Here is a 13,382-nt window from a genome sequence, read left to right as displayed (position 1 = left end):
TAAATAAAGCCCAGTCGCTCGTTATCGGCCCGTTCTCGGCCCGCTGTCGCTTCTGACGAGACAAGGGCGACGCCGGCCGGCTCGGTCCCCCGGTCACTGTCATGATGAACGACTTGATGATGTTGCCTCACTGCAATTGTGGTAAGTGGCAGTGGCAGTGGCTGGGGCTGGGGCAGGCACTAAACTCGTAAGTGCAGGCAAACACTTGCGGATTCCCCTGATCAATTGATCGATGCCGAATGAAGCCTAACCCGATCAGAAGAGAATCTGGAATCTGGAAATCAATGCAAATTTTGAGGCTTTCTCTTAGGGTTTTGTGTTTTTTTATTTTATTTAAGATATTTATTTATTCATGGGCTACACTACTCGACAAAATTTAACTTTTTATTTACGCTTCCCACCAAACCGAGTTTTTTTTAAATTTAAATCCCCAAATCTATAAAACAGAAGTTGGTTTGGTTCGAAGCGGGTAGTGTTATTTATTAATTTCCCCTTTACAAAAAAAAGTAGCCCAACGACACGCATACGAGTATCTGAGATACAGTTGCTGCCAACGCGTTCATCCATGATGTTTCGGAAGAGTCTTCTTATATAAGATGATCGTTCAGCCTAAGGCGTACATTAATATTGATTGGAAAATTGATCGAAGCGCAAGGGACTTGCGAAACTTTTAAACCAATAAAATAATTAAATAATTGCCCAGAAAAAAAAAACAAACATTAGAGATTGTTACAGATCAAAACATTAAGATTGGAGATCTAATAATACGATCCATGATCCACAATCGTTTTGGTCCAATTGCAAATGCAATTAGAGGTTTCGATAGATGGCTAATGAGGTCTGCAAACAGAAAGCAACGACGAGTCATTGATCTTTCATAGAACGAAGAGACTTTGCGCCATGGATACTCGGAGAGATATGATAAGATACGGAGAGAGATATGGAGACATGTTTGGGGCATTCTCAAATGGGTTATAGGGTTCAGCAGCAGGTATTTTGACAAACCATTTAGCAGGTCTTTAGCTTATGACTTGTCATGATCTCTCGCTCTCTGCCACTGTCTCTCTCTCTCTCTTTCCGTGGAAGAAGAATCATGAATGAGTGCCCGTACTGTGGCATTTTGTACAGATCGTTAAACCCCCTCGTGTCGTTGTGTGTGTGGATTTCGCGCCGAGCTGTTACAAAAAATGTTTATTGACAGGATTTACATACGACTTTTAAAGCAAATACCAAATAATGTGCGCTTATTGTTATCTCTCAAATGAAACGAAACATCATCTGCACTCCGGCGGCGTATGTGTGTTTTATTTGCCTTTAAAATTCGCTGTTACTTTCAATCTAAGCGAGAAATTACCTTGGAATTCCGTTGAATCCGCTTCCCGAGATGTGAATATTGAATTGTTGTTTCCATCCGCAGTTTCCTTTAATTGTCTCTGACATGCCAAGATATCCTTTCATTAAATTGGTTTTTACCCTGCAATTATTACATTAAATGGGAACTCCAATCGGCATCTTTCGATGCGTATCCGAGGCGAGCCTACCAGCCTACAGCCAACAGTCAACACCTGTGATCACATTCGAAGAAACACCACCATCTCGAAAGAGAACTGGTTAGTCATCTTCGGTAATATTTTAAATATTTATTTATTCTTCTGTAAGCATGACTGGGCGCAAGGCAGAGCGCTCTGTTTGTAGGCAAATTTATTTCTTTTCCATCCATCCACAGTCTTGGAAGTAATTTAGTTAGAATTGATTTTTGCCTAATGTATGCATGGGATGGAAAATTAAGAGCAATTCCGAATGTCTCTTGGGGAGTATCTACTACTTCCCTATGCAAAATTCCTGTTTCTGTTTTACGATACACAATATGTGTATACATATTTATTGTTGTTTCAAAACAGAACTGTTTATTCGTGATTGTCGATTGATCGATGTGCAAATTCTCTCGACTGTGTGAATGTGTGAATGTGCTAATCAGATGCATAATTAACAATTTGTTGAACTCGGAGAGATATTCTGGGCAGATATTTTAAGTGTTTGTTATGGTACACGTGACTGTTTCACTTACTAATTAAAATTAAAAAAATAAAAATAAAAGCTGAAATAAGCCAAAATCAATTCACCTTCCTTCCCTGATTATTACCAGCTGCTATGCTGCGCACCGTGAGTGTGTGCTGCGAAGATATCGGTTGCATGCAGCATCACCATTGGGGTTCCACTTGGCTGCTCGCTGGGTGTTTTATTTCCTGTTCTCATCGCCTGCAACTGCAACTGTGAATCGAACTGTGCTTTTGCTTATGCTCTTGCTGCTGCTGCTGCTGGTCAGTGAAGTGATCGTAATAAAGCCACTTGTTGACGTCACTTGCTGCAAGTCCAGTTTCCACCTCTCTCTGTCTCTGTTTCTCTCTGTGTGGCTGTGGCTGTGGCTCTGCGCCTCTGTCTCCGCTATGACGACTTTCACGGTCAAGTTCATCCACGTCGTGCCACGCCACAGTCCATTGTTGCTCGTCTGTGGTATAGAATTCCCCCCAGATGTAATCTGCGATCTCCGATGAGACTGGGAAGATGTCCAGCGCCTCAGTTGGTTTTTACAAATAGAAATCGCCTGACGACGAATCTCTCCCGACGAGATGTGCCCAATGCCGCCTGTGTGCCTCTCGAGCAGCGGCAACGCGAGTGTCCCCCGATTGTCCAGTGATTACCTTTTGGGGATATTCATCCAGACACCACCTGACTACACGATCTTTGGACTCTTGGCCATCGTCTGTTGTGCCGCAGTCTGCCTGATTGCTCGGTCTGTTGTACGTACACGGGAAAGTGTCCAAAATCCGAATCCGAATCCAAAACCAATTCCAAATATCCCCCGATTATGATTACGAACACATACAGCCATGCTGCACAGCCATGCCACACATCGAACTGTGTCTGCGCTGCAGAGAGACTTTCACCAAAAACGAAACAACAAAAAATTATACAAAAATGACGTTGCAACCTGCATTCGCCATAGGCCTCGAGAGTCGCGCAAGTCAGCGCAGTCCGAAGCACAGAAAACCACATTTGACCAATGCACATTAAAATTGTTTCCCCAAAGTGAAATTTTTCAGCGTTCGCTTTCATTAGAAATGCGTCTGAGGCAGAGGCAAAGGCAGTGGCAGAGAGAGGGAGTGCCGTGCCGTGCCGCCTCTCCACGCCTGTCTGTCTGGTTTACCCAACCTGGTTATAACTGGGGGATTATATAATAGGTTTTTGAGGTTTTGAGGCGGGTTCTGTCATCGCTCCATCAATGAAGCGAGATGCAGACAGACAGACAGACAGACAGACGGGGAGAGTGTGGACCAAAGGGAAATGCTTTTTTTAAATTAACTCTGCAAAACAAAAGACCCTCAGAAAAAGCACGAAAACTTCATTAACGCCTCTCTCTCTTATCTGCCTCTCCCTCTCTCTGTGTGTGGAAGGGGGCGCGTCTGTACCGAATAATCGAGGGCTTTACGCATATGTAAACTAGTTTTTAATTATGAAACAATAACCAGGAAGCCAGCAGCAGCGTTACACGAGATGCGTTTTCCGAATGCCTTTCGCAGCTCCACGCAGGGCTCTGTCTGTAATCGCCACTGACGTTTGCTTTTCACTGGAATTACATCAATTTGGTGGCCACAAAGATCCCCCATTGACATCCTTATGGGAGATGGCCCAGCCCAGTCAAGGATAACTGTGGTTGAGCTTTTTAGATGATTTCCTGATCCTGAACAGCAGGGATAACTTATCGGATAATCCCCTTGTTGATGGGGATGATTTCTGTGACAAATATTGATTCTAAAGATTGATAAAATGTTGTTGACATTTATAATAATATATAATCGATAATTTTGAATTGATTTATAGCTATAATTCCCTTTACTTGGCATATGCCCAGCGGGAAATCCCGCGCTGAGGCAAGCGCTTACGTGATGCCTTTTTGGATTACAACTTCCAGATGGCTTGCCTGTGTAAATTCTGATTACTTCGTAGCTTCAATATTGCTCTCTGGGTATGGCTGGATCCATAGTGTTTTGTGTGTTCTTCGTTCTGGTCCTGCCTCAACAATGTTGCTTTCTCTGTATCTTTTCTTATGTTAAAAGCATCTTTTATCTACCCATCAACAGTTCCACAGCTGTAATATATTATAGTATGGGTTCTGGCAGGAGGATGGACTGCACTTCTTCTGTTTGGTGTGGCTTGATTTAACAGAAAGCTGTCAAAAGTATAACTCCCAATTAGAAGTAGAAGTAGTAGAACTCGCTTCTGGGTTAATGACCTTTCAACTGCAGTGGCAGTCACCTCCAGACTGGCGACTCTTGTCATGATTCCCCTCCATGATTGCCACACTCGTTGTTTGTTTGACACTTTTCCAGTGGCATTGCATTGCGTATACGAGTAGATCTGTTTTCTTTTCAAATCTTTTGTGTGCGCTCTTGTTGTCCAAGTCCAATTGCTGACAATGAAAAGGCACAAAAGTGGAAGGCACAAATAAGTAGCCGGCAGGGCCCTCAGAGCGCCCCACAGCCCCCCATTCCATTGCCTCACTTGTTTCACTTTTCTTTGAACGTCACAAAGATGATGATGATGATCATGATGGAATGATAATAATAATAATAATAATAATGATGGTGATGGTAAATGCTAATTATGCTCTCGGCTGGCGTGGATGGACATAAATCGGGCATTGGTTCGCTCGTTCGTTGGCTCGTTCGGTGACCAATTGTTGGCTGTGGCAATTAGCATCATCGAACACGTTGCCAGGTGTTGGTTGGTCCGGTGGTCCGTTGGTCTTTTGGTTGCATTCACCTCTGTACTGTCTTGTGCCCATGGCACTGCCCCTCTACCCCTTTCCCGTGCCCCTTCTCTGCCATCACCAATTACGGTGGCAACCTCAACCTCGAAGAGTCCCCTGCCATGTCCACTGCTTGATAAGCCACTTTCGAATGCATAGCCAGCATTTGGCTCGAGCTCTGGCTCTAGCTCTGGCTGTGGCTCTTGGACTGGGGGCCTCTGACTCGAGCTCTTTGGCCAAAACAAATTCAGTTGCGTCGCCGAGCTCAAAGAGAAAACAACGCCAAGCCACGCCACGCCACACGACAACCGAGATACGAGAGTTACGCGCCTGGTTCCAGCCCCCCCTCCCAAATAGCCCCTCGAGCACATCTTTTGAGCCGCGAAAGTGGAAGGAAAATTGCAATTTATTGCAAAAAAAAAAAAAAAAAAAAAGCAAAAAGTATTATTTTATGCACTTTTACTTGCTGTCGTCTGCTGTCCGCTGATCGCTGATCGCTGGCTTTACATCATCCCCAACTACGGCACGGGTCCCCCGATCCTCGCTCGATGTACAAGCACACGGTCAAGTCGAAGTTGGCTCATGCCCGGAGTCAACCGCCGCCAGCTGCTGCCGACACAACGCTGCCCACATCCTCGAAACATGGCCTGGGTGCTGGGAAGAAGTTCTTCTCCCACATACGCCACAAAATCGAGGATAATCTGAGCCCCAAGCTGGGCGGCAAGCTGTACTACAAAGGCAGCAAGCATACGAGATCGATGAGTGCCCTCAGCCTGCAGGTGGATGGCGGCTGCATCGGCGGCAAGTATACGCCGAAAGCGGTGGCTCCTCCTGCGGCCACGCCCCTGAAGATGGAGCAGGTGTCGCCACAGATGAGCAGCAGCGTCTGCAGCTACGTGGACAGCGATGAGGAGAGTCACCTGAGCCTGAGCCTCAGTCTCACGCAGCAGTCGCTGGAGGATGAGATCTTTGCCGAGCTGGAGAAGGTGGCCCACGACGAGAGTAAGCTGAACGAGGTGCTGCAGAGCTTTGACCAGATCCTTAGTGAATATCCACCAGTGGAGGAGATCAGAGAGACGCCGCCCACGGAGGAGGTGCTGGCTGCCCCGCCAGCAGCGTTCTGCGACCGACAGATGCTGCTCTCGAAATCCCACAGCAGCCTCAGCATGGGCAGGGCCAAGCGGCAGATCTACCAGTCGCCAGAGCTGGCCACTTCCATGCTCTTGAGGCGATCCGATTCCACATCCAACGGCAACTCCAGATACAATTCGCTGAGTGAGCTGAATGGCAGCAGGATTCCCGTTTCGAAGCACTCGAGTTTGAGGAAGAGAAGCGAAAGCTTCTGCCTGGATCAGCCGCTGAATCACAGGAGCAGCAAGCAGCGCACGCGATCGATGCTCACCCTGAATAGTGGCATTACGGGGCGATCCTCAGCTCTAAACACAGGCAGAAACACAGCTGCAGTGGCAGTGGCAGTTCCAGTGAAAGCCAAAGCCAAAGCGTGCTCCGGTGCAGCGCCACTCCCACCAAAGCGAGCCAACTCCACGCTGGAGAAGCGACAGATGCACAGCAGCAGGCCAGGAGGTCCCAGGAGGGCCAACTCCACGCTGAGAGCCACGACCGCGCACAGCGATGAGCTGCTGGTCAAGTGCTTGGCCAAGGGCCATGAGATCCTCCGCCAAGTGGAGAACATCAGTGCCAAGCCGAAGCGAAGCAGCAGCCGTGGGGTCACCAAGGAGCACTCGCAGCTGGCGAGGAACAAGAAGAGGCACCAGCAGAAGCTGCAGTACGCCAACGAGGAGAAGGTGGGCAAGCCCAAGCTGGAATCCTGCAAGATTATACCCCCAAAGCTGGGGGAGACATCCGATAGGAATCAGGAGCTGCTGGTCAAAGTTGTGCAGGCGGTGAACGCCAAAGCCAAGGCAAGGGGAAAGGATTCTCCGCCGCTGAAGAAACCCCTCAAGCAGGAGAAGGAGCAGCAGCAGCAGCAGCAGCAGCTGGAACCCTCCTCCGATTCGGATGATTCGGGCCACATCAGCAACACGGTGCTCTCGACCTCCACTTCCACCTGTAATTCCACGGGCAGCCTCTGCGAATCGGAGGGCGATGAAGCCGAAGAACCATCGGCGGTTAAAAAGTCCAACAAAATCGCCGAACTGCTGCAAAAGTTCGAGGCTGTGGCAGCGGCGGCAGCAGCTGTAAAATCGAATCCGCCTTCTATCCCTGCTCCGGCCATGATTGCCACCAAGGTGGTGGCACAGGTGCAGGCGGTGCGGTGCATCCAAACGCAGGTGGAGATCTATCCCAACTACACGAAAGAGGTAACTATGCGGCTGCACTGACTTGGGCAGTCAGCCCGGCAGATCCCAGCAGATCCCGGCAGCTCCCAGCAGATCCCAGCAGTACCTCCAAGCCTCCACCAGATCCCAACTTAACTCTCAGATGCATCTACTTATTATCTATTATGCTTTGGCTTATCTAACTTTATCTTTTATCCCTAACGTGTGTTGCTGTAAATGGAATAAATATTTATTGTACAAAAACCATTTGGCTATTTTGGGTTTATCTTCTGTCCTCCCCCCCACCGGTGTTTTCTTTGCCTTACTTTATTCTTTCCTTTCCTTTATCTTTCTCTACTTTATCTTACATTTGCGTTCATCGGTTCTGATATTTTGGTTATACATATATCAAATTTTACTTCCAATTGCTTTCATCGTTTATATTTTTGTTTGGCTACATATTTACTGCTAAGCTTTATTTAAGGCACATAAATCGGTTGTTTTCCTGCTATGCTTCCTATATAACTACTGCTAATAACTGCTGTCTCACGAGTGTCGTTTTATTAGCTGAATCTAGTTCGATGGCTGGCTTTAATCGGAATCGAATTTACGATCAATAAATATCGAAATACCTGCCTCCTTGCTTCCATGCTTCCATGCGAAAATACTCGCACACATTTCCATTTCCTCAACTTTCTACGAAATTCGTATCCTATGCGCTGTCATACCTTGATTGGAGTTTATGGATCGTTGAAATGTGACACACCGCACCCTGTATCCAGCGGACGACTGTTGCTGACGATAGTATACCCCCAACAACCATGCCGCACCACCATATGATCCGATGTGACGATGGCTGGCCCAGCCAGCCAGCACACTCCAAAGACCATTTAGTTTGCCATTTCACATAGGTTTACTTTCATTTTTGTCTACGTGCGGGGCATAATTAAAATTTCTTCGCGACATAGAGAGAGGGAGAGGGAGAGACAGGCAGAGAGGCGATACTCATAGTTTCTCGACTAAAGTCGCAAATTCGGGGACAGACAAAATACCTGGAGAAAAGAGACAGCCATAGACTGGGCGGGCCACACCTTGAAGGTGCGTCCGCCAGTCGCTAATTTGTATGGGAACCTGGTGGTAGCGAACACTACAAAATATATCTGGCCCATTAGTACGGCTATATGCATTTGCAACCTGCATGGCATGAACCCCTACCATTAGCAGTGCTCTGGCTTCCCATTGTGTCGCTGTGCTGTTTCTCTTTTGGCTCTTTATGGCAATATCTTGCTTACAATTTCATTTTCATTGCCCTCTTCTCACTTCTCACTTTCACACCTGTCGAGAGCTCCTCTCTGGCATCTCTATCTGTTTTCTGTTTCTGTGTTGTGTTTTTTTGCTGCCACAGGTGTTCAAATTGCTATGGCTCTTACCCCGCGATAACCTCTGGATCTCTCAGTACTTCCCATGCCATCCATTCCAAACATCTGCCTCTGCCTCTGCTCTCTCTGCTCTGCACCTTCATTAGCATTGTCTGCGAGGGGGCCAAAGTCAGGGCCACCTTGACCTTCACTTCCTTGAATTTGATTTGATTTTCTTTTTGTTGTTTTGGTTTTCATTTCGTGCTCTACTCTGAACTCCAAACGATGTTGCACGTGCAAAGTGGTTTGCAGATGGGACCTTATGCGATATATGACAGATAATATGGAATCGAGCTTTTTTGCCTTTGGATTGAATGAATTTTAATTAATTTCCTAAAATTAACAAACGAAACCCCGTTCTTTATTTCAGATCCTCTTCCGCTCTGGAGTTCTCAGCGAATTGGAGGCCAAACGCGATGTCCTGCTCTCGGATCGCATCATTCAGTTGCAGGCCTTTTGTCGCGGCTACTTGGCCCGTAAAAAGATGTCGCAACGAAGAGTTCAGGTAACTTTTAAATCCTACCCTCCTTAGTAGAAAACAACTCAAATATTCCATTTTTCTCTTTAGGAGCTCGCTGTACGCTGCATTCAACGCAATGTCAAGGCTTTCCTGGCCGTACGCGACTGGCCCTGGTGGCGTCTGTTGGTTCGAGTGACGCCTCTGCTCAATGTGCATCGCACTGAGGAGCAGCTAAAGACCGCCAATGAGGAGCTGCTAATGCTGCGCGCCAAGCTGGAGAAGATCGAATGCGATCGCAGCGAGGTCAAGGCGGAGAATCAAAAGCTGGAAGCCAAGGTAAGTGGAAGCACAAAAAGAAGTGTCGCAACTCTGATGGATAGTGTCCTCTGATTTGCTGTCCAATTAAAAAAGCAGCACCACTAAATGACGTGGGACGTGGCGTGACATGACATGTCATCTGTGGCTACACATCTTCTCTCTCTCTGTGGCTTTCGTTTCGACTATTTGGGTCGCCAAAAGATGGTGGAAAGATGGGGAAAATTAATGTTCAATATATAGATTTTCTGTGGCAGATAAAATATCTGAAATATATGGGAAATGTTTCAGAGGAAATTAGGAAAATTTACGCGTAGAGAAGTAATCTTAAAAAAAGATCAATGATAATTTTGATTTTAAAAAAGAAATTAAATATTTCACTTACATTTCTCACTAAAGAAATCTGTGAATATTTTTTTCGTTTCTATAAATTTCAAGATTAATTCCCTGTCTATCCTCCCCGAAAAGAAACCTCCCATCGATCCATAGAGAGCGCTCCAAAGTCTCCCAGGAAACATCTTTAAATGGAATGAAAGAATCTCGCTCTCCCGTCCATTCATTAATAGATTCCATTACAAAGATGTCTATATCGGTTTCGAAAGCAATTCCCCCTGTCGTCTAATCGATCTATAGATACTTATAGTACCCGTTCTGCTGGGTAGATTTTCCATCCCTTTTGTCTTTTGCTTGCTTCTCTTATTGTGAAGGAATCTATAAATAGTCTCGCATTTTGGGCATTGAACAGCAACTGACTCTGAAACTCTTCTTCTGAGAGTCATTCGTGAGTGCCTCTGTGTCGCTGTCTCCGTCTCCGTCTCCGTCTCTGTCTCTGTGGGCTTCTGTGGAGATGGATTTCTGTACCAATGTTTCGCACAGATCGTGCCACCAGAATAGCCCCAAAATGTATTTTTAAATGCTCTAAAAGATCATTAATAATACTCTTGTCGCGCTACAATTGAGCTGCAGCTGGGGGATACTTTCGTATTGGTTCGTATCGGTTGCGTTGCTTGGGTTTGCTTTACACAATTCCCCACTGCACCCACGGCACAAAAACAGAGATTGCCGAAATTATGGGATCATCAACAGTTGGCCGAAAATCGAGTCTGTCTGGCCAAAAGATTATGTGAATCTTTTTCCTCAACGATGTTGCAATTGACTTGGCGGCGTCACAGCGAGAACAATACTCTCTCTCTCTGTCTCTGGTGGTGATTCTGTCTCTCTTTGGCTTGCCAAAAAGCCAAAAGAACCAGCCGGTGCAGAGCTTTTGGCCAGAACGAACCCCGGCAGAAGGCAAGACAGAGCACACGCATCACTTAGTCGCCGAGCAAACGTTGCGCACGCCTGAGGCCCCACCGTGGCGCCGTGTACGTACGGAAGATTCGATACAATCTGAACCGATCTGATACGATCCATCCGTTCCGTGCGTGTGTGAACGAACGGGTGCCAAAAGCCATAACAAAAAAATAAAAAATAAAAACCAACTCGCAGTGAGAAAAAAACAAAGGAAATTCTTGTGTTGTATTTTTTGTTTTTGGCAATTCGATGCGATTGCGAGCGCGTGCTTCACAGCGACCAAAAAATACAACAACAAAAAAATAAAACAAAAATTTCAGGCCCGAAGATAAATTTAAAATTGCATTCAACGGTCTCAAGTTTTTGACAAGCTCCCCCCCCCTAACCATACACACATTAAATACAATATACGAGTATATACCCAAAGAATTCCCCAAAAGAAAACTAAACCGAATTCTACGATTGATATAACGAACCGCGACACAATACGACACGAAAATTTCGAAATTTGCAACGTAAAATTAGATTAAAAATTGGCCAAAAGATAAATTGGACAGCCTTAACCCACTGTGCCCCCCAACCCACACTCTCTGCATCCCCGACTAGCCCAACCCAAGCCCCTCCCTTATTCCTACTCCTAATGCCTCCTCTGTCGCCTGCTAATGAGGCCAATGCTGACATTGCAGCTGCGGCAGACGAGGAAGTAATATATCCAGAGACCCATCATCTCCTGCATCCGGGCCATGAGTCGGCACTAGAGTCGGACAGACTGGAGAAGGAACGTTTCCTCGACAGAGTGCTGGCAGCCATGAATGGAACACGCAGTGGCGGCGGCGGTGGCACTGCCACCATTTCCCACAACAGCAGCAACTCCTCGCTAAACTCCACGCTCAGTGGCTCTGCCCCATTGGCTCCCCGACCCCCGAAACCACCGACCAGCCAGGCACGGAAGCAGCTCCGACTGCTGCCCAAGCAGCGGGAGCAGAGTCCCGTCCTGAGCAATGGCCACACAAGACACAGTGCTAGCAGCACCACCACCAGCCACACCCACAACAATTACACCTCCTCGAAGCGTGACAGCAGCTCGTCGCTTTCAACGTCCTTGCTGGGTAAGGACTCAAACCGAAGGCAGGAGGACAGTGAAAGCCACTACGAGATCTCGCTGAAACTGCCTTTCAACCACTCCCCCACAGCATCAGCACAGGATCGTCATCAGCAGGAGAGGGAACGGGATCGTGGGCGACTGGTGAACCGTTCGCCGAGTCCCGCTTATTCGGTCTCCTCGCGCTGCTCCACCATCTCCTCCTCCGTGTCCAATTACTCCCGCCTGCAGACGCCTCCCAGGCGCGTCTTTCCCCAAAGCTACACCAGGGACAGAACTGGTGGCGTGGATCCCTACGAGATGCGGCAGCTGGAGAGCTCCCCCGTGGTCTTTGACGGCAATCTGTCGTTTGTGCTCGGCTGCCAGCGACAGCCCGTGCATCAGTCGATGCGGGCCTCGCCCTCGTTTGAGGATCCGCGCACCTCATCCGCGTATTTGAGCGAGAAGATCCAGAACTTCCTGAAGCGCACCGATCACGTGCAGGAGGAGTGGACGGCCATGGGCAGGAGGACGCGCCGGACAACCACCACCACCACCAGCAGGAGCAGCCGTGGCGAAGGCGCGGACAGTCGCTGCACCACTCCGGGCAGCACTTGCTCCGGCTACGATGACTACGATACCATCTCGCTGATTGAGCGGCAGCGCGAACGCAACAGCATGGATCGCTGTGGGTCAGTGGGACGTACTCGATCCTCCCAGAACATCCTGACGAAGGCCTTCCAGCTGGCCAAACAGCTGCCCCACACACCGACATCGCGTGGCAATTCCCTGGCCAGGGAGCGCGAGTCCTCGGTGGCCAGCACCAGCATCACCACGAATGGGAACGCCGACGACGACGATGATCGCACTATACGCGAGGAGGATGATGAGGTAGCCACCGCCTAACCTTGATCTCTCTTTGTCTGGCACAATTTCGAACCGCCTCCGTAATGGCTGTGCGGGCGATGATGTCTCCATGGGTCCATAAATTAGAAATTCTTTAACGGTGGGAGGCAGACAGGTAGTGGCTTCCATGCTGCGCGCTGACATTGACAGCAGCGATTCTCTCTCTCTCTCTCTTTGACTCTTCCCTGCAGTGCCTTTCCTCTACAGATATAGAATATATTTTTAGATCCGTATAATGCATGATTCATGCCGAGGAATTCTCTCAGTTGGCGGAGGAGGGAATATTCCATAGTCCATATCCATATCCATAGTTTTCTGGTTGTTTTGTTTGTTTCTGGAAATTCTTCTAGAACTGGAACTGGATAATGTTTTCAACACTTTTCTTTTTGTGGGGGCCAATGAACTGTGCAATGGAGTACCTTGAATCCACGGAATACCATTCATTGAGTCAGTTTTTCGATTTGGTGTCATGGGCATCCGATTGAGTAATCGGAAAAGTGTTGACAGTAATTCTTTGATCTATTAATGAGAGATCTTGAAGACTTATGGGATGTATGAGGATCTGTTTGCTGACTCTGACGTAGAAGTTTATGAAGAGATATTCTGGGATCTATGAATGATTTTTTGAGAATGAGTATTTTCTTTTTTTCTTTTTCTACTATTATGAATATATACAAATTTAACAGCGAATGCCGCCTTTATAGAAAATATTCTGTCTGCTGTTTAGTCCTTTACTCATGTAGGAATCTTTTTTTATACCACGAAATTCGTTGGTCTATGCGTGGGCACCTTTTCTGACAAAAGTCGCATTATTCCTGCC

The 13,382-nt window shown here is 47.3% G+C and overlaps 2 protein-coding genes across 9 annotated transcripts in view; both read left to right on the top strand.

Annotated features, from left to right (window-relative positions):
- LOC111069948 (unconventional myosin-XVIIIa) overlaps nt 1-13,382 on the top strand; it is a 33,119-nt gene that overhangs the window by 14,249 nt on the left and 5,488 nt on the right. For 4 of the 8 annotated variants that reach the window (XM_022360202.2, XM_022360205.2, XM_022360204.2 and 1 more), the window contains 2 exons: nt 8,878-9,012; nt 9,076-9,303. In XM_022360202.2, coding sequence (XP_022215894.2) covers nt 8,878-9,012; nt 9,076-9,303 — 363 coding nt within the window. Of the gene's footprint in view, nt 1-8,877; nt 9,013-9,075; nt 9,304-10,568; nt 10,770-11,120; nt 12,548-13,382 lie in introns of those variants that run through there. The other 4 variants (XM_022360210.2, XM_022360209.2, XM_022360208.2 and 1 more) reach the window with 4 other exon arrangements.
- LOC111069951 lies at nt 5,298-7,317 on the top strand. Its single transcript, XM_022360220.2, has one exon. It carries the CDS (start codon nt 5,359-5,361, stop codon nt 7,150-7,152), a length of 1,794 nt encoding a protein of 597 aa, XP_022215912.2. The 5' UTR covers nt 5,298-5,358; the 3' UTR covers nt 7,153-7,317.

Source organism: Drosophila obscura, unplaced genomic scaffold (genome assembly GCF_018151105.1).
Source record: "Drosophila obscura isolate BZ-5 IFL unplaced genomic scaffold, ASM1815110v1 contig_4, whole genome shotgun sequence".
Taxonomy (NCBI): domain Eukaryota; kingdom Metazoa; phylum Arthropoda; class Insecta; order Diptera; family Drosophilidae; genus Drosophila; species Drosophila obscura.
The sequence above is the reverse complement of the archived record's forward strand: the minus strand, read 5'-3'. Positions and strand labels throughout refer to the sequence as shown.

What these genes read in the sequence shown, in the direction of transcription:
- LOC111069951 (XM_022360220.2), top strand. Translation starts at nt 5,359, where the DNA reads ATGTACAAGCACACGGTCAAGTCGAAGTTGGCTCATGCCCGGAGTCAA.